This window comes from Triturus cristatus, chromosome 2_1 (genome assembly GCF_964204655.1).
Source record: "Triturus cristatus chromosome 2_1, aTriCri1.1, whole genome shotgun sequence".
NCBI classification, from domain to species: Eukaryota; Metazoa; Chordata; class Amphibia; order Caudata; family Salamandridae; genus Triturus; species Triturus cristatus.
The window spans coordinates 1,106,224,285-1,106,251,302 of NC_140581.1; the positions used below are offsets into that span (position 1 = coordinate 1,106,224,285).

At 44.3% G+C, this 27,018-nt stretch overlaps 1 protein-coding gene across 1 annotated transcript in view; it reads right to left on the bottom strand.

Annotated features, from left to right (window-relative positions):
* Positions 1-27,018, bottom strand: part of FBXO10 (F-box protein 10) — a 555,020-nt gene that overhangs the window by 1,845 nt on the left and 526,157 nt on the right. The window contains exon 10 of the mRNA XM_085636503.1: positions 10,680-10,861. Within this exon, the coding sequence (XP_085492629.1) occupies positions 10,680-10,861 (182 nt within the window). The remainder of the gene's footprint in view (positions 1-10,679; positions 10,862-27,018) is intronic.

A 27,018-nucleotide genomic window follows, 5' to 3' on the forward strand; every position in this document is an offset into this window, starting at 1 on the left:
AACACCAACAACTGGTAAACAAAGACACCGCAAATTGTTTTAAAAATCTTCACATTGTTGGGGTGTGTTCCACTGAATAACCTGTATAGAGTTCTCGTCATTTCAATGGCCGATCCTCCGATTAAGTCTTTTTCTTGTCACCATGATAAGATAATTGAGACCACTCCACACTTTGCGGGGAACATTGAACAAAAGTAATGGGAATTGATGACCCATTCCACAGCGGTGTTGGCTACACTCGGCCATCTTCTGTAACGTTTTTGCTGCTGGTGGTGGCAATAGAAGCCAGGTAATTCTGTATGCAAGTAAGGCCTGAGAACCAGTATCACACTTACTGTAAAAATATTGTTGATCTGAAGATGTTAGTTACTCGTACAATCCTTATGTACCAGAGCCTAAAAATTATTTGAGAACTTTCATGTAAGATTGCGTCATGAAAATGTATACAATGGAAAGAATATCATCAGCAAAAATATGTTCTATGTGGGTTGTTTACCAAGAAGATCCCTCTACTTCTCACATATAGAAAAATAGATGGGCAGCAGTGAACAACAGGGATATTTTTCACCAAATATTCTGAGTAACACTAAATAGACAACATGCGCTCTAAGAAGTCACTCAGAACCCTCAGGTGACAAGATTTGCAATGCAATAGGTCTCACATTAAAGTTAAAGCTCTTGGAGTGGAACTTGGCAGTGTTTTTTACTTTTGTTTTTTCATTTGCATGCTCTGTTCTGTTGCTTGCAGATAGATGGCCATGGAGGCACTGTGACAAACAGCAAGGGAGCGAGAGGGATAGAAAGGATCCTAGCACGTGAGAGCAGTGCTTTAAGTGATGAGAAAAGCTGGGATGGGCGATTAGGGAGGTGGTGGTGGGGGGAGTTTAAGCTGCAAAGCGGGAGGGTGTTGGGGGACGGAAGACGGAACAGGAGCCCTCAAAAAACAGTGCCATGCCTACAAAAATGCACACTCTATAACAAGAATTTGCAATGCAATAGGTCTCGCATTTGTTGCAGTTGGAGCTACTGGGATTGTAAATGGCAGTGTTTTTTATCAATGTTTTTGTTTGCAGTGGAGTGATTATTTAAAAATTACACACTATACCATATTTTAAGCTATTCTAGCAACTGTACAGTAAAGCTATGGCTATTTTAACGTAAAGGAGTGTGAATGGATGAATAAAAATACAAAAAACAGGATCTAAAAATTTACGATGGAATGTATAGCAGGGGACAGGGACTACCGATCACAACAAATGTACTTGAAGTGATTGGGGCATCATATGCAATAAAAAAATCGGTAGTACGGGGTGTCAGCGACGCTTGTGCAAATGTTGTTCAGCTGGTGAAGTGGTCAGCTCTGTTTGCAGATGCAAAGTGGTGAAAGGTGAAGTATTCAGCTCTGTTTGCAGGCACAAAGGGATGAATGGTGAAGTGGTCACTCTCTTCAGCGGTGAACATGCTCTTTACTGTTGCTCATGGGCATCAAGAGACTCTGCCAGGTCTAAGGCATTCCAGAGACCTTATATGATGGCTGGGGTTTGTAAATGAACCTACATTAAACACCACTAAGAGATGAAGCGATTTCTGCAACATCACATGATTTTTCTCCAAAATGTGTTTTTTCAGTTTTACTTTTTGGATTCCTGGGATGCTCTGGCATAAGATTCCCGGTTCCACCATGATTCATTTGGTACAGTAAATAAACACAATAACCAAAAATACTCTCAAACTGCAGTTTAACGGAGACGTGGTTTTCTGTGTAACAGACAAACGCCTGACCATGGTCCCAGCAGGGATACGTGCCACCTAATCTAGAGACACTTCTCTCACAGGAGTTGTGCCAACTCACCTGCAGCCAAAGCTATGGGTCACGGGAAAATGGGATGGAGAGTATGGGGGGTACAGGGAGAGAGAGAAAGGGGGCACAGGGAGAGAGAAATGGGGGCATGGAGAGAAATGGCGGACCGAGAGAGAATGGGGGAAGAGAGGCTGGAAGGGTGAAAACGAAAGGGAGAGAGGGCACTAGTGAGGGGGGTACCGGAAGGGGAAGGAGGTGGACAGGTGATATACATTTTAAAAAGCAGGTCTTTGGCAGTAGGTAATGACTGCTGGCAAGGACCAACACCCGGAAAGGAGGTTTGACATCCGAGCCCCCACTATTATAATGTGAAACTATCATGCACTACAATATCACAAAAAGGTGCTAGTTTTCCAAAGACACATGACCCGCCTGATGTACACACTACAAGATTCTTATAAGTCCCAAGAACATAAAGACAAATTCATCTGGCACATTGGAAAAAAATTATACTTTTCAAATAGCCCTCCGTATTAAATTTGCTCCATTTCTACGCTCGGTTAACAGATATAACTACTACCCAATCAATGGTATTCAATTGATCCACCTCGGAAGAATGAAGGCTGAGACAGACTTGCCGGGAGTGTAACCTCTGCCCCTTACAAGTGTACGTCTCACTGAGCCCTTCTGCCGGTATTGTATTGGACAGCTGGTTACAATTCGATCAGTTGAGCCCCTTATGTGTAGCCTTTAAACAGAAACACAGCAAAGCCAGCTTTTGTATTCGCCAGATAACTAGGAAAACCAGCTATACACGAGGCGCAAGCAGCAACCGGAGTCACAGAGGTAGAGAGACCAGCCTTGGCTCCTCCGGTTATGAATAACTTAACATCCACGTACCTACCAAACATGAATGTGTCCTTCTATAATGGATGTGGTATACATGTAAAGTGCTCCAATACCTACGGATTGAGTTTGCGCTAAATAAAAAAACTAAAAAATAAATACAAACACCTAACAGATCTGTTCCAGGTCAGGCAGCGGAGTCATAGTTCGCCCGACCCTTGTGAAGACAGAGCAGCCGTCCCTGAAAATCAACAGGGCAAGGGCGAGGATGTGGTCCGTTGGCTAAACTGCCGACTTTGGTGCTGGAAACCAGAGTTTGAGCCCCGAGGTCGCATCAACATCCTGTGATTCTGGGCAAATCACTTAATCTCCCCGTGCCTGAATGTGTAATGTAAATACGGTGCTCGTGTAAAGCGCTCCAATAAACTTCGGGTCGAATTTGTGCTATATATATATATGCAAAAAAAACAAGTGCAAAGGCAAGTAACACTACAAGGACATGTCGCCAGCTAGTCACATGCACTCATAACCATACCTACAGGCGACACAACAGCACAGTGAACCCATCTGCCCAACACCGGACATTTTGCAACTTGCTTTTATATGGTGTACGCATAATTATACATTTGCCACACTTGCCTCATACCATCATCTCCTGCATATTTTTCCTTTTCTCGCATAATTTAGCCAACCCTGCCAGTTATACTATAATAAAGTAAACAAACTAAACAGTTCACAGAACTTACCCCAGTAAAACAAGCGTCTTCAAATAGGGCGTGTCTCCAATGAATGTCGCTGATTCGCCTTCTTTGAAAATGTTCAGTGCTGCACGTTTAAATAGAGCATTGGATGCACGAAATATATCACTAATAGCACTAAGTTAACAAAGTAATTGCTAAAAATGTCCTAAAACATGCCGCCCTAATCATCGCTTGCCATGCAGCTTTTATGACTAATGAAGGCGTGGCGGTGGCGCCAGTAATATGCCTGCTCCCGATCAGAACACAGAAAGTGAGAATTATCACAGCATGAGACCCCACAGTAATCATTAGCACAGCATGTCGACAGGCGCCCCAGGCTGCTGGAGCACTCAACTATAATTAATGCGCAGCACGTCTTCCGGAGACGAGCACTCAACTGGAATTAACGCGCACAAGCTGTTCCACTGTGAAGCGCGTTCACAGATCAGAATCGGCTCGTGCCCAGACCAGAATCGGCTCGTGCCCAGGTCTGTCTCCCTTGGGAGTAAACACGGCAACAATAGTCTCGTTGGCGGCAGCGCTTCGCGCTGCAACGCCAGCGAGACCTAAAAAAAAAGTAAGAGAGGGGGGACTAGGAGCTTGGGAAGGCCTAGGACCCATGCTCCTTGGGTTGAAATAAATGCAAACATAAGGGTCACTGTTCCTAGAGAGGGGAAGGAAAACTATCTGAAAGTTGGATAGATTGTGAGGGACAGTCAACAAGACTGTTTCATGTTGCCCTCACACATCCCGAGAGATGTAATGCTTCATCACAGGGCAGTTGCTCCTCGGCGGGCCGGCTCTGCAATGACCTATGGGTCCCCCAAAGGGTCACTTTAGCTGAGATCTTTTGTGTTTTTTGCTATTTGATGAGTGCAAGTAGTATGTAAGTGGGGTGGTATTGGGTGTGCTGTGATGCAAGTTAAAACTGATTGGTTATATCACCTAAACATTTAATACATGGATTCCACTGTCAGACTAAAAAGCCTCATAGGTTAGTGCTACTAATGAGGTAGTATTGTACCCTAGTAGTCTGGTGTTTGCACCCTTAATAGAGTCAAACTCTGGTCAACATGTTTTGCGCCCCTAGTGGTCAAAAAGGAATGTAGCGCTTCTTCAGGACAATAAATAAGGGTGAATTTCCTACCCCACACTTGTGTCAAAAGATGTACCCTAACAGTGTTACCTACTTTGTCTTGGTGTTGGATGTTCACTGATTTTGTATGAGTGAAATCTAAGCCTAACTAAAATGGCCCTGTAACCTTTGTTTTTTTCAATGAATTTCAGTTTTTTAAAATGTTATGTCCTAACTAGTATCTGTAACGTTTGAGAGTTGGTATGTGAGTGGCTGTATGGGTGTGTGAGTTGCTGTATGGGTTGGTGAATGGGTGTCTCAGTGACTCTATGGTCTGTGAGTGGGTGTGTTTGTGGTTTTGTGGGTGAGTGAGTGTGTTTGTGAATGAGTGGCGTATGGGTCTGTGAGTAGTTTTGTGGGTGTGAGTGGGTTTGAGTCGCTGTATGAGTCGGTCAGTGGGTGTGCGCGCGACTGTATGGCTCTGTGAGTGCATGTGAGAGTGGTGAGTGGGTGTTTGAGTGTCTGTGTGGGTGTGTCAGTAGCTGTGTGAGTGACTGGGTCAGGTTGAAACCTCACCTGCCCCTTTTATCCAACAAGAGTCCACAGTTCTGCACAAAATGTCTACCCAACTGGAGTACATTGTACTGGCTAATTAGTAAGTGCTACCTTGTTGGGTAAATGTCTAGTACAAAATTTACACTACGACTGCATAATGGACCATGAGGAAATGTCTCCAGTGATCTTGTGTGCATGTAATTTCGGATATGTGATTGTTCTTCGAGGTCTTGAGCCAAAAATCTGTGATAAGATGAATCCTTGCTAGAGAAGACGACAAGACTACAACTAGGGGAATCTCCACCAAACAAGGGTACTTCCTTTTAACTCTTATGAAGTAATGCTTCTTTGTTTGGTGCAGATGTGCTCGCCTTCCTCATTAGGGAAATACACTCGGGCCATTTGGCAAGCTGTCCATCAACGTGGGAAAAAGCGAGAAGACCTTGGCATACTACTAAGGAAAACGGGGCAGGGCAAAACAGGCGGAACTTGCAGGTGATTTTGGGCTTTTGCATACTCCGGGTAATTAAAAGGGAAAACCATTGACTACTTTCACCAGGAGACAACAAGAAAGAAACCACTTTTCACAGTCACCCCAGATCAGATCGCGATCCAAAGGATGAATGATGCATTCATCTCCATTAAGGATTTTAGATCGTTTTTAAACGTAGATTACAGGAGGAAACACACTTGCTTTGCCTTCACTAAGCCCAAGAAGTTATGATCGCTTGCGCTGTACTGAAGTGGAGCTTCAACTGGGGCACCTGCTATGTTTTAATTTGTAAGGGCTTCCTGTTTAGGTTTATTTTCTGTGAAACTAGCATCAGGGCCAGAATGAAACCTCATTTTTTCCAAAAAGAGTCCACAGTTTTGCCGAAAATGTCTACCCAACTGGAATACTTTCTACTGGTTAATTAGTAAGTGCTGCCTCGTGGGGTAAATGTCTAGTGCATACTCTATACTGCAGCTGCATAAAGGACCACGAGGTAATGTCTCCAGTGACCTTGTGTGCATGTGATTTCGGCAAAGTGATTGTTCCTGCAGCGTCTTCATCCACAAATCAGTTATAACATGAATCCTCGTCAAGAGAAGACGAGACTACAAAGTGATGACTCTCCACCAGAGGTACTTCCTTTTAATGATATGAGGTAAGTGCTTCTTTGTATGGTGGAGATGTTATCAAATTTCTCTGAATCAAGAATGCGTCCCCAAAATCAGTGGGAAACGCGCTCGGGGCATTTTGGTAAGCTGTCCATCAACGTAGAGAAAGGCATCAAGACCTTTGCATACTACTAAGGAAAATGAGGCAAGGGCCAAATAGGCGGAGGTTGCAGATGATTTGGGGAATTTAGATACTCAGGGTAAATACAAGGGAGAAACACCGACTCTGCTCTTACCAGGAGACAAGAAAGAAACCACTTGCCACAGTCACTACAGATCAGATTGCTCTAAAATAGATCAACGATGCTTTCACCTCCATTAAGGATTTCAGGAAATTTTTCACTGTGTAATACAAGAGGAAACACACTTGCTTTGCCTTTCCCAAGACCAAAAAGTTAGGATCCTTTGAGCTGTAAAAAAGGGGAGGGGGGCAACGCGGCCATTGTTGTAGTACACTAAAAATCATTAATTTTCATGATTCATAGTTATTCTTAATGCTTGATCGAACTCCCTTAGCATACCACTCAAATGGCTTAATTCAAAAATATAATCAATTAATTAACAATCCATTTTCCATTTTCTCAATCTATTTCTATCTAGTACTCGATTATGTACATCAAACTTATTACATCGTACTGGTGTTGTGCACGAGGTTTATGTAATACACGATTTCAAGCAAAATTTAAAACATCATTTAGTTGCATGATTCATAATTCTTTTTAATGCTGGATCACACTATGTATTTTTTATATACGGTTTACCAACATTGATATGTCAACTATTAACACACTGGTTGTAACGCCATTGTGGCTAAGTTTTCAATTTTTGCATAGTGCTTTATTATAGATCTCTAACATATTTCATCATAATGATTTTTGGTGCAAAATTATTACTGCTTAATAAAGCATTCCCTCAACTCATGAAGAAAATCATTTGACCTTTGTTTATTCCAGCATGTTCATGTGATTCACAATAATTCAAATCCAAATTTTAGGAAATCACAACTATTTTGGGAATCAATTTTTCAGCATACACTAATCTCTTATTGGAAGATGAATTATCCTGACATTGAGAATTGCATCTCATATTAAAAACTAGCTGAAACCAGTGACATTTGTCCATTCATGATAGGTCCAACAGTTTGGAACCAATTCCTAGTTCATAATCTTGACTATAACTCTTCGTCCATATTTAAACCTTTCGGGGGTTTGCAATACAATTTGATAATGTTTTTCATTTCTAGTGCCCTCAATCGTTTCTCCCAGTCTCCCCCTCGCCTATTATGCGGTATTGCATCAATTACAAAACAAGTGATCTTACTGGGGTCTTTGTTATGGTGGATCGCACAATGCCGAGCCACCGGGTATGAGGGGTCATTATTTGCAATTGCTTGCATATGCTGAATAATTCTTTTACACACCGGCAGGGTAGTGCTGCCGATGTATCTCAGCCTACACGTACACGCCTATAGAATGCACTGTGGCCCAACTTGACTTAAATCGCTCTATGGCAGAGTCAGTATTTTTCCCAAATAGGTGGGATTCATCCACAGTACATCTCTAAGGGCAGCCTACACATCCATAAACTGTCATCATCATAATGTGGCAGTAAATCATCTACAACATGATCATCGTCATCTTCTGTTGGAAGTAAATTCTGGTCAAAATGGGAACCATAAACCTGAAGGAGCCTCTGAGGACAGCTCCAAGGTAGTGGGAGTGTATTATTTGAAGCGGTCTGAACCGGGTGCACAGGAGTGAAGTCCGAGTGCGACCTTGGTCAGGGTCTATACAGATTTGGTTCATGGTATGACATTGTTGTCATCACCAGACATCCCTCTGGTACCGTCAATATTGGGACCGGCGTCGACAGAAGACGAACCAGTGCATGTCTTCGGGCTGGAATGGAAGTTGGCACAGGAGTCTGTGCGGAACCCCGAGACGAGTTCTAGGGGTTTAGACAACAAAGAGGATGGATTTGCCAGCGGCAACCCTACTGAAGGCTCCTGTGGACTTCTGCAGCCCAAAGGATTGCTAAAGGAAGCTGGGACAGTGCACAAATATGCAGCATGGCCTTCTTAAAAGCCTCAATCTGCTGCAGAGTCTCCAATAGCCCTGGGAACTTGGACATCATCAGAATCAACTAAGTAATTGACTCTTCAAATGGGGGCAAGGTCGAGTGGCACATTGTAACTTCTCTTTAGATAGAGAGAAGATGTATGGTGTTCATTCCCACTTTAGCCTGTGTTTTCTCTTAGACGCAGACTTCACTATACTGGATGACTTTGACCCTGAAGAAGACCTGTTGCTTGAGCGGCCTCTAGAGGTAAAAGGCCCGCACCCTTGCTTTGGAGTTGGACTTATGTGAGGTCTGTGAATTCTTTCGATGTTCAGCTATATGAACTTTCGCTATACAGTCTTGGAGCACTTTTGGGTACATGAGGCACATTCATTATATGATTTGGAATCGGAAACCAAGTAAACTTGAGATTGCAATAGACAAAGCCTGTATATGAAAGAACATATCAACGCTGTTGCAAAAAAGTGCCTTCTACACCCTAAAACCCATAATAAAAGAATAAAACATTTTATTCCCTCTGAGGACTTGAAGACTGTAATCCAAACCCTTGTCCTATCCAAGCTGTTCTACAGCAAAACAACGATCATGTGCATGCCCAAAAACCCACCTTCTGCCAATGAAGTCCACACTCAACACAGGAGCTATACTGATCTCTGGAGAGAGACGATTCAACCACATCACTCCCACCCTCAAGAAACTCAACTGGCTACCAATCGAAGTGAGAAGTATATTCAAAACAGCCTGCATAACACACAAAGCTGTTTACCCTGGTAAGCATCACATACCTTGCTAACAAACTCACTAAAGCTGGCCAAAAAAGACCACTACGAAGTTCCAACACCCTTCTCCTCATCCCTCCATAATTCAAGAAAATCAAGTCCCTCACTTGATCCTTCTTGGGTAACGCCCCGAGAATTTGGAATGCCCTTCCTAAAGAACTGCGTGACAACCAATCCTACCTTTACTTCAAGAGAAATGTAAAAGAAAATCTCTCCTCAATAAATTCCTAAACCAATCCACCTAATTTACCCTGCCTGACCTACCAAGTACCCCATTTAACAAACTCACTGATCACTCTGAATTCAATCTCAACCCCTCCTCTGGATACCCCACCACCATATACTGTACTAATATTCACTCCCTTCTTTTATCTTGACCCTGTAAACAAGCCCTGTTTTGATGCTTCCTGCCCTATATTGTATGACTTTTCTCTTCCTATATTGTATGACTCTTTGCTGTGCCTACTGTAAACGATGTAAACAATGGACATGTAATTCTTGTAAAACTGTATACTATGGTTATAGTTCTTGTAATCAATCTCTGTCATTCTTGTAAAGCGCTCTGATGCCCTTTGGTCTAGTTTGTGCTATAAAAAACTCAAATAAATAACACATCAAAGGCACAACACATGAGGGTCAGTCACAAACATCTGTTTTCGACAGTCACAGCATGGTTTGAAACCTGTAGCTTTATGTGGGTGCATCGTTTTCTTGCCCATTGGAATTTAATTTGAAAAACCTGCCAAACTGTCGAAAAAGCAATGCTCATGTACTCTATCTAACCACAGACTCCACATGGCCCTCCCACTGTCCTGTTTTGTTGAGTGATCCCCTTTCTATCATTTTAAAAGGTCCCAAATTAGAGATGTGTACACTGGTATCAACAGTTATTTGTAATCCATGTCAGAGGGCACTGAAAACGTTAATCAAGAAATTGACGTTGGGATGCAGGGGTTATATAAGACTCCGCTCTATCACTTCCTGGTTGGAAGAAAGCCTATTCAGAGCTGCAGGATGCCACTTAGAGGGATGTAGCACTGCTATGAAATCTTCCGTACTCAGTATGGCATCTGGGGAATATTCTCAAGGTGAGGAATCTGCGGCCAGAAGTATGTTATGTTATGTTTTTTAACAGTAATTTACGGATACTCGGAAGTGTCCCGGCGCGAAAAGCCTATGTAGGGGAAAGCGGAAGTTGCGGCGGCAGCTAAACGATTTAGTCAAAAAGCAGGGTTTTCAGCTGCTTCTTGAACATCCTAAGATCGTGATTATTTCTGAGCTCAAAAGGCAGACTGTTCCAGGCCCTCCTATTCTGGCAAGGCGGTAGCGTGGAAGTATCCATCCATAAGTAACAAGCAACTCGTCAAGTGTAGCCCACCCTCTAAAATTGGCATGATTGCTTTAACAAATTATGTCCTCAAGTCTTAAGACCTAGAGCTTAGTAAATGAAGTGATATGTTCATAAGATGGTTTTTACAACATCAAACTTACAAATCAACATCATAACGAGACACACTAAACCACAAATAAAACAACTGACAAAAGACTCCTTGTGTCTTTGCACAAGTATTAAAGTCCTACAGATGTCCATTCTCCCTACACATTGTTTGGCACCACTGGTAGGTTTCTGTCAAACCGCTTACCTTTGTTTATATGCCAGGATCTTGTTGTGTTGGACAATGCAGTCTTCTGTGTTGGACACCTGCTGCAAAATGGACTTCCCTGTTTTTCCTTGGAAAATAAGGTTTTCCTGTATCAGTCCCTTGCTTTGGTCTAGCAGAGCAATAGCATAGTTGTTGAAGGAGTGGATCCTGTTTCTGGTAACCTGGAAGTGAACACAAATAGCACACATATTAAACAAGTGTCATTGATTTGAGACATGAGACAGCTAAAAGTAAGACTAAGAGTCTTTAGATATTGGTGGGAGGCCATTTTCTCTGACAAGGAGACAGAGTAAAATACTTAGTTTCCCTAACGGAGATGCCACCCGCTGAACTTAGAAATGACCACAAAGCTGGTGGTCATTTTGAAAGCATTCGCAGGGGCTAATGTGATGGCAGTTCCTGTCAAGGCTTTTCACATTTGGCGAGGACTCCATCAACATGAAGGGAGCCTTCCACCAAATAGTTTTCCTTCTTATTTTCAAATTTAAAATCCCAAAGCGAGATATTGCCCTTGTCGCAATGCAACTCATTTCCCATCATGAGGGGTCCTTTTTTGTTTTTCACTATCCCTTATCTCCAGGGTTTGCCTGGTGGTGACAGAAAGTAAAGAAACAGCTGTATAGCCGCCCATCCTAATTAGGCAGACAGACATATAACCAATTCTCGCCGTGCCCTTACTCCATTTGACTGTTGAAAAAGTTTGGCTATGGTGCTGATGAAGTAGTCACCACCGTAGCCAAACCTATTGTCCTCCCACATTTAAATCAGGGGCGGGGGGGGGGGAAACCACTGTGTTGGCAGGGAGGAAACTCCTCAGGGCTGCAACCAAGTTCTCTCTCGTCCAACATCGAAATCGGCCCCTTAGTTACTTTACTGTAAAGGTGATTCTCCAGCATAGTTTCTTTCACAACACTCACAAACATTTGGACATTAAAGCCCTCATTAAGAGTGGCCCAAAAAAGGGATGGATTTCCTCCACCCCCTGTGTTACTGATTCCAGGTGTGCCAGTAACCCAAGTACTAGTAAGTCTAGGGTGGGGAAAATCTGGCTCATTACGAGTTGGACCCAGAAGGTTCCCTAAGAAATGAGAAATCACTAACACAGTTGGTAACTCTGTGTTCGATTCTCGCGTAATTCCTCATTTTGGGTCAAAATTTTACCCAGAGATCACCAGGTGAAAGTTAAGAGATCTGTAGGGGTTCCGCACATCTCGTAATCACAATGGGGGTGGTAACTGCTATTACCTGCCCTGTCAGAATTAAGAGGCCACTTGTGATGAGGACGTATGTCTGGTTAATTCTATGTGATAGGAAAAGCATTGCCAATACTATTTGCATTTGCTGATATCAAAGAAATTGCTAAAGCTAAAGTCACAGAAAACCAGACATTTTACATTGTGATCATTTGGTGATTTAACAAACATGTTTACATTACTAATCTAAGCCTTACAAATCTGGTGAGTTGACATTATACTAACTATAACAAGCAATTCACCAGAGGCATAAACAAAACTATACATGTATCAACTCATAGGCAACTCGCCATAAGCAAAATAAAAGTTCCAAAAACAATACACAAAGTAAACACTTACGAAGAAGGGTTGAACTGAACTGCACCACAAACAAGAGGATATGGAAGGAGAGTTGGTGAGTTCAGCAGGCCTCAGCAGTTCAAATGTAGTGCTGAGGTGGGCTAGTGGGAGATTATCCCATTTGAGTTAATTTACCAGGTTAGATACACAGAGTTGTTTAGTACAGACTTAGAATATGCCATGAGGCACAATTTTTGAAGCAGCAAAAAGAAATTTCGAAAAATGCTGCATAGCCACATATATTTCTTACACGTGGCTACTGGATTGATGTGGGCGTGTTTGCAACCGGGGATGACCGCAGCTTAGTTCAGTGATATAATAAACATTTTACATGTACAAAAAACATGTCCGCAAGACTGGCCCCACAAAATGAAACAGCTAATTTCCGAGAATTCATTCAGTGACATATAAATGTAAAGAAATTACTCTTTATGTAAGCAACAGCACCACAGTTTACACACTAAGCCCAGGACCAGGGGGCGTACACTAAGACTGGTGCAACAGGTTCAGTGGCACCGGGGCCCAGAGCGTTGTGGGGCTATTGATCCTTGATAATGACTGCATTTAATAAACACAGCAGCAGTCAAACGGGACATTTTCCTTGATTACACCAGGACATGTGACATCCTTGATACGCTACAGTCCAGAACATCTTGTAGAGCAACAAATGAGTGCTGAAGAAGGGTCAGGCGGTTTTTGAGGCAGTAAAAGGAGTCTAGAGTTATGCAACATTTAAATGTAATGTGTACAAGTAGCTAGGCCAGAAACCCTTTTCAGGGGGGGGGCAGAATGGTCTGAGCAAGGTGTAACACCACTGATTAACCGGAAAGATATGTTGACAAATACTCTTACATCAAAGGAAATAGAAAAATGTTGGGTAACTCCTTTGACTCATTTGTGAGACCCAAATGAAGCCAGAGTCTCAGATAGTCACATCTTCGTTCTGGGTGGGGCATTAGAAAGCATGCACACTACTGCGTATAACTAAACCAAAAATATACTCCTTGCTTGATCGGTATGTAGGGTACCTACTGAATGAATAAAGGATGCAAGGATAATCCTTTTTTAAAGGCCGAAACCCTCTCACCCATGTTTGAGTGGCATGCTTCATCACAGGGCTGCTCCTTGCACCTTCATAAAGAGTGCTGGTGCGAATAACTACCTCAAGATACTCGAACTTCACTATCTTCTAGACAACAGTCAATCATAATTCAGAAAGAACCACATCACCGAAACAGAACTCGTCACGGCCACGGCCATCGATGGCATTTGAATCATCCTACACTAGATCCCGGTGTTTTTACAGCAGTGCTCCTGCACGCCGCTAAGTGACGTTGTGTGTTTCTGCATTGGTATTATTCTGCCCCAGAATTGAAGGAGCAGAGCCTGCACACTGATGTAAGTTTCTTGAGTGTTCTTTCTGCGCCCTTGGACACAGAGCACAAACCAATAGTAGATACCTATGTGCAGCTCCCAGTCAGTGATTTGCCTTTGATGTTTTACCATTCCCAGATTCATCCGGCGCCAGTAGGTAAGCACAAGCCGCGGTTGGTAGCCTTTATCTCTACTAAAATAACGAGGCCTTACTGTGTTTAAGAGCCATATTTCACCATTTAACCCACGGTATTCCTCACTATTTACGGGATGCCTTCCAGGTTCTAGCATGACTTATTTTTTCTGGGTTTGCGGAATTACACACGCCCTCCCTCACACTCTAAGCTACGAATGGCTCCCCATCCTTCCTTTAAGTTTTTCTAGATTTTGGACGTCTGGTGAATTGGTAATGCCTCACACGCGTTTTCCGTGTCAGTCCTCTCCTCATTATCCCTCATTAGATGTTTTATGCTGTCATCCATACTAGGTTTGACCTGAGACGCTGTAGGATCCTCGGACCCACCTCCCATTATGTATTTGAATGATTTTGTCAAGGTGACCATCTGCACCTTCCCTTGGTTTGAGAACTCTCAACCCATTACCATATGCTTGGAGGGTCACGCTAAAGTGCATGGCTGCACCAACGCCCATGTTCCGAGTAAGTTTTTATCTCGATCTCTGAGGCTCTGTTTCCCCGAATTTGTCCCCTTTTAAACTAATGTTAGCTCTCTTTGACCTAGGAGCTTTAAGGAGCCCTTCAACTACTCCACCCAGCCTGATTCCTCCTGCTGTTCAATTTTTGCTAGCTACCATCTTGTTACTTTTAGCATTCACATTCAGCCTGTGGCTCTCGATTCATACTGAGTACTCAATCTCTTCTAGCAGCTCGCTCCAACTGTCCTGAAGAAGACCCCATACTAAGGATCTAACAACTTTGCGTACTGGAAGGGGTCGAAACGTGGACTTTGGTTATTTCTATTAGCAAGCGCTAACGACTGTGATGTGTTCTCAGCGTACATAGACTGCTATGTTTTTGTCAGTGATTTGCCTTTCCTTAGGCTGGACAGGCCCTATTATGTAATATGATGTATATATGGCACATTACCTCTCCTCTTCTTCCAACTCTCACTAAACACATTTACCCTGAACACTTTACTTTTCCTTCACCCTGAGCACCATATAAAAAAATTACTTTCTGTCTGTATAGACAGCTGTTATGTCTTCATAATTTATGTTGATACTTTGAGAATAAACAGCATTGAATGCAGAAGTACTTGTATAATCTTGTGAATTCTTTCATTTCTCTATATGGTTATTTTGAAGTTCTATTGCTTTTGTGACCAATTTTTTACTGTACTACAAACATTACATACAGCACACTGTAAAGCTGTTTGTGACTTATGTTAGTGTCTTCCAAAAGATTATAACCAACTTTATAAAAAGTTTTGCAGCAAGACACAGCATCACACAGTGCAATGTGCTGTCATTGTACATGTATGACATAGCAACAAGCTCAAACATTAATAAATAATATGCAACATTGAGATATCAGAGCGTTAGCCCATAGTAGCTGCACCATTTCCCCCATATATGCTCATGCTTCTTAGGGCAGCACCGAGCCTCAAAAATTGGCTTCTCCTGGTGAGTACACCATTCCAGTCCTGCACGCCACCCCCAACAGTGGGAAGCTTCTGTTGTTTCCATGCACAGGCTATGTCCTGCTTGGCAACCAGGCAAGTCATCTCCAGGAAGACACGCTCAGCTCTGGGGCTCCCACCTCATCCAACAACCCAAGCCGGGCAATACGCAGCATTAGCTCCAAGGAGCAGCCTAAGACAGCCAAAAGGATATGACCAGCCTCCCTCCAGAAGGGCCTCAGCACCAGACAATCCCAGGCTACATGATAGAAGTCCGCTGTGGGGAGCACACACTGGGTGCATGCTGCTTGTACATGGGGAAGAAAGCCCTTCGGGGTGAAATATGCCGCGTGCAAGTAGTTAAACTGTATCATACGCAACCCCGTCGAAATCACTTGCTCACTCAGCGCCATACAAGCCTTCCTCCAGTTGTTTTCGTCCAAGTCCCCCACCCAGGACGCCCACCTCTGTCGGGCCCTCCCAAGGCAATCAGGGACATGAATTACTAGCGACCTGTAAATCGCTGCTATAGCCCCTTGACCTAGTTTCCCCTGGAAGATCTTTGCCTCAAACGGGCTGTACTCGGCAAAGAGTCCTCCGGCAAGTCGTGGGCCACGGCGCAATTGAAGATACCGAAACAATTGCGAATTAGTCAAGGAGTATTTGACCGTCAACTCCTGGAATTACATAATGCCCCCCCTCATAAACATCTCCGAGGTATGAGATCCCAATACGGTCCCATGGCATGAACCACTGCAGGGCTGACCAAGTCACGTTCCTTGCCATAAGGTGGTCATGCGGTTAGGCGGCGGTTCCAACCTGTAAGGCGAAGGGCAAACCTCCGTCTTTCAGAAGATAATGCCACAGCCCTTTGCCTTTTAGTAGTTAGCTAATATCTGTTTTTTTTTGTTTTTTTTTTTAAAAACCTTTATTTGTGCATAGTAAAGGAACAAATACGGGCCTACAACCATCAGGCCGGCCACAATACGGTTGAGCACAGAGACAAACAATACATCCCCTGTGCGTCAAGGTCAAGATTAGCAACGATTCAGGATTCATACACTGGAGGGATCCTTGACACCGGGGGAAGGAGAAGTGAAGGTTAATTTTAAGGTTTTCAAAAAAAAATTTTATCGGGAAAAAAGTCAGTAAAGGATAGAAACAAGGAGATTCGAGTCCGCAAGTCGACTTCATACACTGGAGAGCAGCAGCATCATTAAAACAGCCATAGAAATCTCATACAGTAAGGCGATGCAATTAGATAACAGGATCATTACAGTAGTAAATACGCACCCCCTAAAAGCCGCCCCCACTCAATCCACCCCACACCCGGACCCCGAATCGAAACAAGTATAGCGCAGAGACATGAAAGAAAGAGGCCCATAGAACTAAAAAAGAAACAGTAAATTACCCCCCCACCCTACACCAATGCGGAGGCTATGGCCTACCCCCCCCCAGCATAGTGCCTGTCGCCCAATGAACCCGAAATATAGACGAGAGAGAAAGTAGGAATAGAGTAAAGAAACTAAGAGAAGAAAGAAGAAAGGAGGCGGGGAGGAGCCCACGTATCCTCAGGAGCGCCCGACACCACCGGCCAACCAAGCCTCCACACACTGAAACCCCACTACACCCAAAGGCGGTCGTGGGAAGATAGCATGTAACACCACGGAAATGAAGGCAGACAGATCGCGACGAGTGCGCACAACATAAGTAGACAATTCCAGTCCCAGTCCAGCCCGGCCGTGAAGCCATTATGATAGAAAGTAATCTAGCCCTGGCCCGATCGCGGGCGTACGATTAGACCCGCCCCCTCGTGAATGCCCCGCATCCCGAACAGACAAAGACAATATGGCCACTTGGGAGAAGATGGAGAAGTAGAGTCACAAAATGGCCGCCGATCATCTATTGAGGTCCCCCTGCACACCATATAAAATCCAGACCTGGCTTGTAAAGTACATGAGTTCCACATAAAAGGAGTCGTAGGCCACCGTGAACAGTTCCTCGAGGTAGCCAGGTGTAGTTCGGCTGGAAACTCCTGCGGGCACGGTGAGGCAGGCAACAACAAAGCAGGCAACAATGACCGGGGAAACAAAGTATCTGCCATTGAGCAGGAGAGCGATTGATCCTGAGCGCCGGGAAAGCCAAATGCAGACACCAGTGTAGCACCGTTATACCCAGTCGTTGCTTCCCCGCAGGAGGACCACAGCACTGGCAGACTCACGTCTTGTTGATCACAAACGGGGCGCTCACGGCCCGCAGCAGACAGTGTAGAGTCGAACCGCTCACTCAGCGTTTGCAAGCCGACACACAATTGCAGACGAAAGTCCCGCAGGGCAGCCAGAACGGAGCCGTATGTCAGCGGAAGCTGCGTCCCCCCAACGGCAGCAATCCGGGACGGCACTGGGGAGCTGGAGTCTGGTAGAGGGAGGGCGAAGCGGGCAGCGGGCGAGACCGGAGCATCACCCCCCAGCAGCGAGCAGGCAATCAGCGCCATGTTTTACCGTTGAACGGTACCGTGGCCAGGGGGGGGATCGTGACAAGGAGGCAATTCCCAACAGGTCTGCGCCGCAACAGGTGAAAGCCAGCAGTCTCTTCCCCTCCCTCAGGCTCTCTTTGCAGCCGACTAGACCATAGAAGAAGGGGGTCTGCAGCCTTCTACAGCGTGGTCCACAGAGCGGGGTAGGAGACCCGCCACACCGGGGCTTACCCTCTGGCTCCAGCCCATCAGATGCAGGGTACAGGAGGTGTCCGGGCGTCTCTCTCCCGGCTCTTCTGGCGACCGTGCGTGGCGTGAGGCGGGATCGGGACCTCGGGCTCAGATTTGCACCAGCGGGTCCGGTGACTGCAACGATTCCAGGGGGCCGGCCGAGGCCACAGTAGAGCAAGGGTCCAGGGCGGGGAACAAAGGCACCAAAAACTCCGGCATCCGGGCGGGCTAAGACTTCGGGAAAGCGGCGGCGCAGTCAGCGCGTCGTCGCACGCGTTGCACCTCGAAAATCGGCAAGGATAGGAATCAGGATGATAGTCCGAGGCCAAGGGCCGACGGAGCCGGGCGCTCAAGCGACTGCTCCGGTCGCCATCTTGGCTCCTCCTCAATATCTGTTTTTTTAAACTTATTTTTATTATACTACTGAATTGTTAATCACAGAAATCGTAACATTCTACATTTACTCGTAATCTGCCCATAGGCTCTCAACATGGATTACATTGCAATATGCGTGTTGCAGCAGGGTTTCCTCACCCACTCATCATTTATGTCTACTGTCCACATGTACCAATGATAAAAATAGGAATCATACAGTATAAGAGAAAAAAAACATAACATTGCGCAGCAGTGACAGGTGAATTCACTTTAAGTATTGGAATTAGCAATCTGTTAATGATCTATTTCACGGGATCGGGCGACCGCCCATCATTCAGGGCTCATTTGACCAGTGTGGTAGAGGGTCCCACTTCTAAGCAGTATCTGACTCTCCTGCGCATGTTTGTCCGGGCTATCCCTTATCTCTGTATGTGGAAAAGAGGTGTTTGGATGTGTTCTTTGTGTAGTATTCGATTCTAATACCAGTTGTGAGTCTGACGTTCACAACCCTTCCAAGATGTGTCCCCAGCATTCTAAGTCTCGCTCGGCATGTTCGTCTGTGCGTACTGTTTTTAGACGACTTTCCTCCACTACCCCCCACTCCCTCATGTCTGATAGCCATGTGTTAAATTTGGGAGGAAGTGTTTGAGTCCAGTATATCACAATGCAACATTTTGCTAATACGAGGCCTAGGAGGGCGAATGCGTGTCTGGTGCGTGTTCCCTTTTTTGGTAAAAGGAGTACCCCTAATAGGCAATGTTTAACTGTTTGTTCTATCCGAACTGCTGTGGTAGTATGGAGTGTCCGAATAACTTGATGCAGTACCTTTGTAACCTGACACAGGTCCAAGACAAATGCAAGAATGTGGCAGGGTCAAAGCTGCATCTGGGGCAGTGGGAAGGGCGTGTTGAATTAAAGCGAGCTAGTTTCTGAGGGGTCAAATAAGTTTGATGCAAGTAGTGGAACTGGGTAAGTTTAAACCTAGCATTACAAGCTATCTCCTGGACCTATGCAAACGCCCTCTTCCATTCCCCTTCCGTGAGAGGGACTGTTAGGGCAGCAGACCAACTGTCTTTGATCTGTGAAGTCTCAGTAATGGAGTCTTCCTTAAGGGCCTTATATACAGGAGATCAGGCCTCTCGTTGACCCCGGGTTAAGCAGAAGGGCCAATGTGTGCAACTCAGCTGGCTCATCCAGAAAGGAGGGCCACATTTCCCTGACAATATGCATAATCTTGGTGTATTGCAGGAAGTGTCCTTCAGGTATTTGTTACCATTCCCTCGCTTCCTCATACGTTAGAAAGGTCCCATTAGCTAATAGATCCCCGGTCGTTGATCATCCACCCCATACCACTTGGAGATGCTCATACCTGACTGAATTTGACAGTACCCCTGCAACCATTGCAGGAGGAGTGAGGACGTGTAAGGCGCCTTACGGACCACCCAGGTGACCGCCCGTTCCCAGATCGCTGCCACCCGCCAGACTATAAACAGGCATGAGCTGGGGGCCCGAGTGCCCATCATCAGATATTTGGGTAAATCAGAATCGGTACTGCGGTTCACTAGTAACGCTTTCTCCATTATGTGTCCCTCCATACACCAATGTACTGCATATTGAAGCAGCAGTTAGCTAATTTCTTACTCTTCAAGGATATGTGAAGCCCTTCACATTTACGCAGGGAATTTTGACTGAATGCTTTATCGTCATTAGGAGATATGAGTACAGATTTGTGGACAATACTGTAAACAGCATTAAATGTTAATACTAAAAGTAATAAATGAGAGAGATGAATGACTACATTTATTTAAAGAAAGGAACGGTTGTTTAAGGAGCTGAACAAAGATGTGGAACCCAAAGTAGACCACACTAATGGCCTACATATAAAGTAGGCAAGGGGCATGAATGGTAGGTGAACCATGTTTTTGTCTTGAGAGATGCCTTAGCCCTCTCTGGAATAGGAATAAATATTAAGCTCAGATTTACAGCAGGGACCATAATATAATTTCAAAACAACTGTGAGACTTCCTTCATCCGATTGAACTACTTATAACAATAAAGGGAAATAGTGATGAGTGAAACTGGTCACTCAAAAGAATTTCTGTGTCGCTAGCATAAGGAGTCCAATCTACAGAGTATGACTCCTACAATTACCATGATTCTTGAAGGCACACATCACAGAACAGGATAGAATTTGCAGATTAGATCCTCATGTGGGGGAGCTTGTGGACTCTGGTTGTTATTTATTCAAGAAGGCTATCAGTTCTGAGAACTGGTCAAGGTGTTGATCAATATATTAGGTAAATCCTCATGATGGCTGGAGTAATTCATAAATCACATCAGGGTATCAGGAATTCAGAGAGCAGTAAAATATAGTGGCATCCTATCTTCCCTCTGTATATCTCCTACGATGCCTTAATGGATATATTCTAGAACTAAATGGAAAGCCACAAGGTATTATACGATCAGCTTTTACATGTTTGCAGTAAAGAATATTGAGGAGAAGCTGTCTTGGTATTTGTTGGTTTAGTGGGCTAACTCCACTTGAATTTGTTTTAAAAAAGCTTAACTTGAGGACACCTGAAAGGAATTTCTGAAGAAAGGGTGACAATTTGAGTTGACTCCCTCCTGTAGGCCAAAAATTAAGTTACAGTTGAAAGAAAATCCTTCCAAGGTAAGAGAGGACCAATGGGCACTTTATTGTCACTGTTTTTTTTATCTCTACTCTGAGACTGTCAAAGTGATGTGAGCCATTTCAATACCATAAGGAAAGGTTTACGTATCAAGAACAATAGTTTTGCAGCTTGACAGTTTTCTGGATTCATATACTGTGCATTTTAACGCCCACCTAGTGGTTGGATATGTATCTCTATTTTCTGTTTCTCTCATTTCTTTCCTATTGAGCATCACCCAGAGGTGGGCAGTGCCAGGTCCCTACTATGCCTCAACATAAGCTTATAAAGGCCTAACAATTGGACACCTTCTTTAGACTATTTTTTTCCTTGATGTGGTAACCTAACTCTATTATCACTGATATCAGCACCACTGCAAAAATAAGGACCTCGGGTCATGCCATGCTTTGTACAGTCTAATCAGCGCCAGGTGGACTGGTAATCTGGGATCTTTGGCTCAGTGCCAGGAGCTGGCACCAAGGCAATAAAACTCAAGCAGCTATTATGATCAGGCCAGGGACTAGAGTTGAACTCAATAGGGTTGTTTCCTGTAACCCGAAACAAATTAATAACCATAGTAAGTTTAGATCTATGTAAGCCAGAGCTCAAATAATCTTGCTTCAGGAAAGCTTCTACTAAGCAACCAATAATGTCCAAATCTGTATATCATACATTTTATGCGTCCACAAACGCAGCGGTCTGGGGGTGGCTATTTTGTTAACTTTCCTGAAGAAGTGATTTAGGTCTGACCACGCTGTTCCATTTTTAGATTTAAAGCTAAGCAGCCCTTCGAAAGAGCAAACACGGTGGACATTAGAAAAATCCTTATTAATGCAGGAAGGTTGGATTGCAGTCATGGGTGGGCATTAGAGGAATGTATCTAGAGAAACGTTGGCACAGCCTCCAGTATTACCGTTTGGAGGGCTTGTAAGGCCATCATTCGGAGAAAAGCGATCTCCTATACAGCTCAAGTTAACAAATTGAGATGAGAGGAAATCGCTGCCCTGCAGCCGGCTTTAGAGCTAGCTCATAGGAAGGACTACATTTTTCACACAGTTAAGTCTAAAGCTAATTTGGTGTAGGCAAGTCAAAGACTTCTTCACCTCCAAGGAATTGTTCAATCAGAAGTCTTACTTCCAGAAACTCTACGAAGAGAGCAAATATGTAGGGGGCTTTTTGGCATGGTTTGTCAAAAAGAAACTGAACCAGGGAGCCATTAAAGCAATCTTTGATGAGGAGCAGAATCGCACTGTGATGGACGCCAATCAGATTGGCAGGGTGTTCTTAGATCACTATGCAGATCTCTATGCTTCTACAATCAATCCCTCACCTGGGTCAATTGGAGCCTTTCTGCACCAGATTGTTGTAGGGATTCTGCGTATGCACAGAACTATGCGCAGGAAACCAGAACCTTAGAGAATTGTGGTGTACCAGAAACTCCCCTCAGAACTAAGAACCCCTTATCCGACTAGCTTAGTGTCACATTTGTTATCCGAGATTTAGCTCGGCGGTCCCAATGTATAGACAACCCAGAACATGCGACTTAGTTATTCTCAGGAATGGTGGAAACCCGAAATACCCGTTTGCACATATATATCAGTCCACAACAGAATAACTAAGACACAGTAAAGTTTAAAGAATTTATTCATAAACCTCGAGTCCTGTTATACAGTACTTTGGCTAACATAAGCAGACAAATGGTTAAGATCATTACCATTAGCATTGTTACAATTCCATAGAAAATGAAAGGAGCGATCATATTAATAATGACAGTGGAAAACAACCACCCTCCTTTCTCTAGTAACTAATAAAATATTATTAGACTATTAGAAGGTCTCATAGGCTTGCATAGGGGACCCCATACCGTATAGATCAGCTTAGGTGTATCACATCACAGGATCAGCTCAGTGTTCTCTGCAACAGCTCTTCGATCGAATGCCCTCACAATATGCTGCGCTGTAATATTAAAGCCCACGACTTTCTGGTATTTGCAGCTGCGTGCATGTTATGACTAAACAGTGGTACGATCACCCTGAACACAATCAGCCGGCACCGTCTAGTGTCCTAGAACAGTTCTTTACTTGATGTACAGACCAAGGGCACTAGCAACTGTTAAGGATGTATAAATAACATTCACTTGAGACAAGAGCGAGTCTGCAATTCTCAAATGAATAACATGTAACAACAGTGTCGGGTGCAAAGGCAGCAAAAGCAACAAGATGGCTTTCCAACAGCTAACGTGATTTAGCTAACTTAGCACTGTAAATAGGGAGTGGCCTAAAACCATGTGACAAGATAAAGCTACCCTCACTGAATAGTGATCTTCGAGTAAGGGTGGGGGCTCCCATCACAACCACATAAATCAAAGACACCATCAAACTCTTGCCAAATGCCAAGGCTTGTGGCAATGATGGCCTACCGGCCAAATTTTATAAACTATTTGCAGTACAGCTAGTGAATATTTTAGCTGTACTATTCAATGAAATCCTGGAAGGATGCAAAATCCTTAAGGAGTTCACGGAGACGGTTATTGTAAGCTTCCTTAAAAAGGACAAATCTCATGAACAACACTGTTAGTACCATCCAATTAGCCTTTTAAATTGCGATTATAAACTGTTCACCAAAATCATGACATTAAGATTAGCTCCTTCTGCACTATTGGTAGTAGATGGCGACCAAAATGACTTCTAGCCTGGGAGATCAACGACACTAAAGACAAACTTCCTTGTGCAGGCAAACAACTATTATTCTACTAATAATACTAATGCTGCAATACTTATGCTCGATACCGACAAGGCTTTTGATTGTGTGCAATGGGATGTACTGTTTGCCATCCTACTTCACTTTGAATTCCCCTCTAAACTATTTGTACTGTTGAACAATCTATACACCAAGGCTGTGGCCAAAATTATGATCAACACCCAAGCTGTAGGGCTTATTCCTATATGAAGAGGCACAATACATGGCTGTCCAATGTCACCTGTGCTTTTTGCTCTTTTTTTTTTCTTTAGAGACCCTTGCGAAGGCTCTTAGGCAAGACTCCAAAATTCAGTCTCCGCTTCCAGGTGCCCCAAAAGTAAAGCTGTTCGCTGATGATATAATTCTTTATCAAGCCGGCACAGGTTGCAATATTTGAAACACCTTTGTCAAAATAAAACTTTTTCAGATATCGGGGGCTATAAGATCAACCACCCCAAATCGGACGTTCTTCTATATCATTGTCCTCCTTCAATTTTACCCATGGATATGCAACAGCACATTCCAGCTACTCAACCTATTAGGTATTTGGGTATGTTTGTCTCACATAAGTTTTCAGATTTCTTTAAGCTAAATTACATCCCCACACTTAATAAGTCGCGCCTATCACATACTAATTGGCACAATTTACAACTAAGCATTCTAGGGTCTGTAGCACTCATTAAGATATAGATCCTTCCCTTGTTTACCTTTGTCTTTATAAATGTTTTGATAAAAATTCGCCTATCGTTTTTAATTGAGATTGACCAAATTGTGTGTCATTTTTTATGTGAAGGGTAGAAGGCCCGCACCAAACTTACTACAATCTGGCTCAACAAAGAGGATGGAGGTTTGGCACTTCCACATATGAGGAAGTATTTGGACTGGTTAAATCATGCCATGACCGAGAATAGCCGTCAAACTGTTTTTACCTACAATGCATCCTTAGTGAGGTAGATACCCAACTTCTCGTCTTTTGAAAAATCCAGAAACTGCCGAAACGCTCTCAAAATAAGTTCCCGCATATGGTGGTTAGCAAGTTTGTGTGACTCCAAGATGAGCATCAGTTTCCCTTACTACACCCTTTGATGCCATTGAGAGGGTGCACGTTTTAAAGCTTACCTTTGAAGTAGAGTATTATGGAAAAATGGAAAAGGGCAGAGTACACTAGGTTCGGCATTTTTCTATTGGCTGGGCACATAAAAGCTTGGGATCAGGTGACTGAGCGGTAATGTCAATATATTGCCTACCCTCACACTCTCCTATTTTCAAATTAGTAAGTATATACACTCTTATACAAGTGTATCTAGTGTAGCTAAAGAGCATATGAGTAAAGCCCATTTTGTGAGGATGCTAACGGGACTGGGCAATTAGTATCTGGTACTGTATCTCTACCTACATTAATCGGTCGCTCCTGTAGCATGTGCCTTGATTTCACAATGCATAGAGGGCAAAATGGATTTCGGTTTCTGGGGCCGTTACAATTTCATGGACCACAAGGCGGTCCGAGGAGCAAACTTCAAAAGAATGGGCTTCTATTGTAAATGGGCACTTTATTATACCCCGCATCGCTTGCAGCAAATGCTTCCAGTCACGTCGGCGATATACTTACGATGCGGGTACTCTCAAGGTGATTGGCCCCATTTTGTGTTCCTTTGTACTGCATTATCCATCTTTTGGCATAAGACCTGTGCTTCAATCAGTGAATATCTACAATCCCAGGGGGCAAGATGGCCGCAGACAGGCTGGACTGAGTAGTCGCTGGTGACCTCTTCCATCGGTAGCAGGAAAACAGTGATGCCTGACGACGCGCTGGTTATCATTACTTAGACCCCCTGATGGCTCGGACCTGCAGTTGGTACACAAATCTACTGCCGCTGGTCGGACCTTCAACTATAGTGCCTAAACTATCTGAGTTGGTCCGGCTGAAGGAAGGCTTCGTGAGATTTTGGAACGCCTGTTGGAATACCTGCTGTTCCCTAAAATTACGTTATACACAGGCCTGCAAAATGCCTCCGCGCCCTACTAAAGTTGATAAACTGAAGGAGAAAGTAAAGGATCAAGCACATTCCGGCAAAAATCCCCCCTTGAAAGAGACAAACGAAGTGACGGCGGCGACTACAAAGGAATTGGGGGCGATACGAAAGACAACGGCTTCGCAGCGATCCAAGAACATTGAGACACAGAGGACAGAGAAGATCATCGCAACCACCTCTACGGACTCAGGTAGCCGGTCAGATGGCACCACTGGGGTAAGGAACCAGAGGCTGGTAAACCACGATGATGGGACAGAAAAGATGACGAGAGCGGATAAACTCAAGGTAAAGGGCAGGGAGACCCCCCTCAGACAGCCTACCTTATCGGAAGTATTGTCTGCACAACCTGTGGCACCAGACGCTCGGCGAAGCGAAACAAACAGAATCGGCGGTCTTGGCGTTCATGGAAGCGTCCTCGAGGACGCGCGAGGCACGTCAAGCACAGACGCCCTCGTTGCTCAGCAACAGCAGTCCCAGCAATCGAACAACATCACCGGGGCCCAGGAGCAGGCTGCGCTTCAGACAGACACTGACTCTGCCTACACACATACCAAGCATACCGAGGAGCCCCAAGCAGGTAGTGCAATTTCGCAGGAAAAGCGGAGTGTGGATGCAGAAATGATGGAGGTAATTATGATGCTCGAGTCAGAGTTGGGTGCTCCTAAAGCCCCCCAAACGGTTGAAAAGGCCAAGGGATCTTTGCTCACGGGTGGAAATTCTATAAATCTGGCAATAGGGGCAGGACGGCTTGAGCATAAGGAGGCTGAGATAATGGAAAAAAGTGATCTCGGTGAAGGTGAAGGGGAGAGATTTTTCTCCCTCAATGAAGACTCAGACTCTCTCTCAATGCAACCTAGCGAGGAGATAACAGAAGATGAGGAAGAGGAGGAGGCGGAGGGAGCTGAGGAGTTTTTAATATCTGACTCTAGCACTTCTGGGGGGGAAAGTGGTTTAGCTACAGGTAACGACTCGACCTTGAGGAAGAGACAGGTAAAGTCCAAACTAAGTGTTCATCGGGCTGGTTCATTGGGAGGCATAGAGAAAGGATTGCTGTGGGATTACTCAGGAACCTCCCAGACATATCAGGAGAATGAAATCACCGGCTCACCGACACAGAATGCTCCCTTTGACACCCTGCTCAATATGCTGAAACAGATGCAAGTAGAAGCTAGGGTTGTTAGCCGGAAAGCAA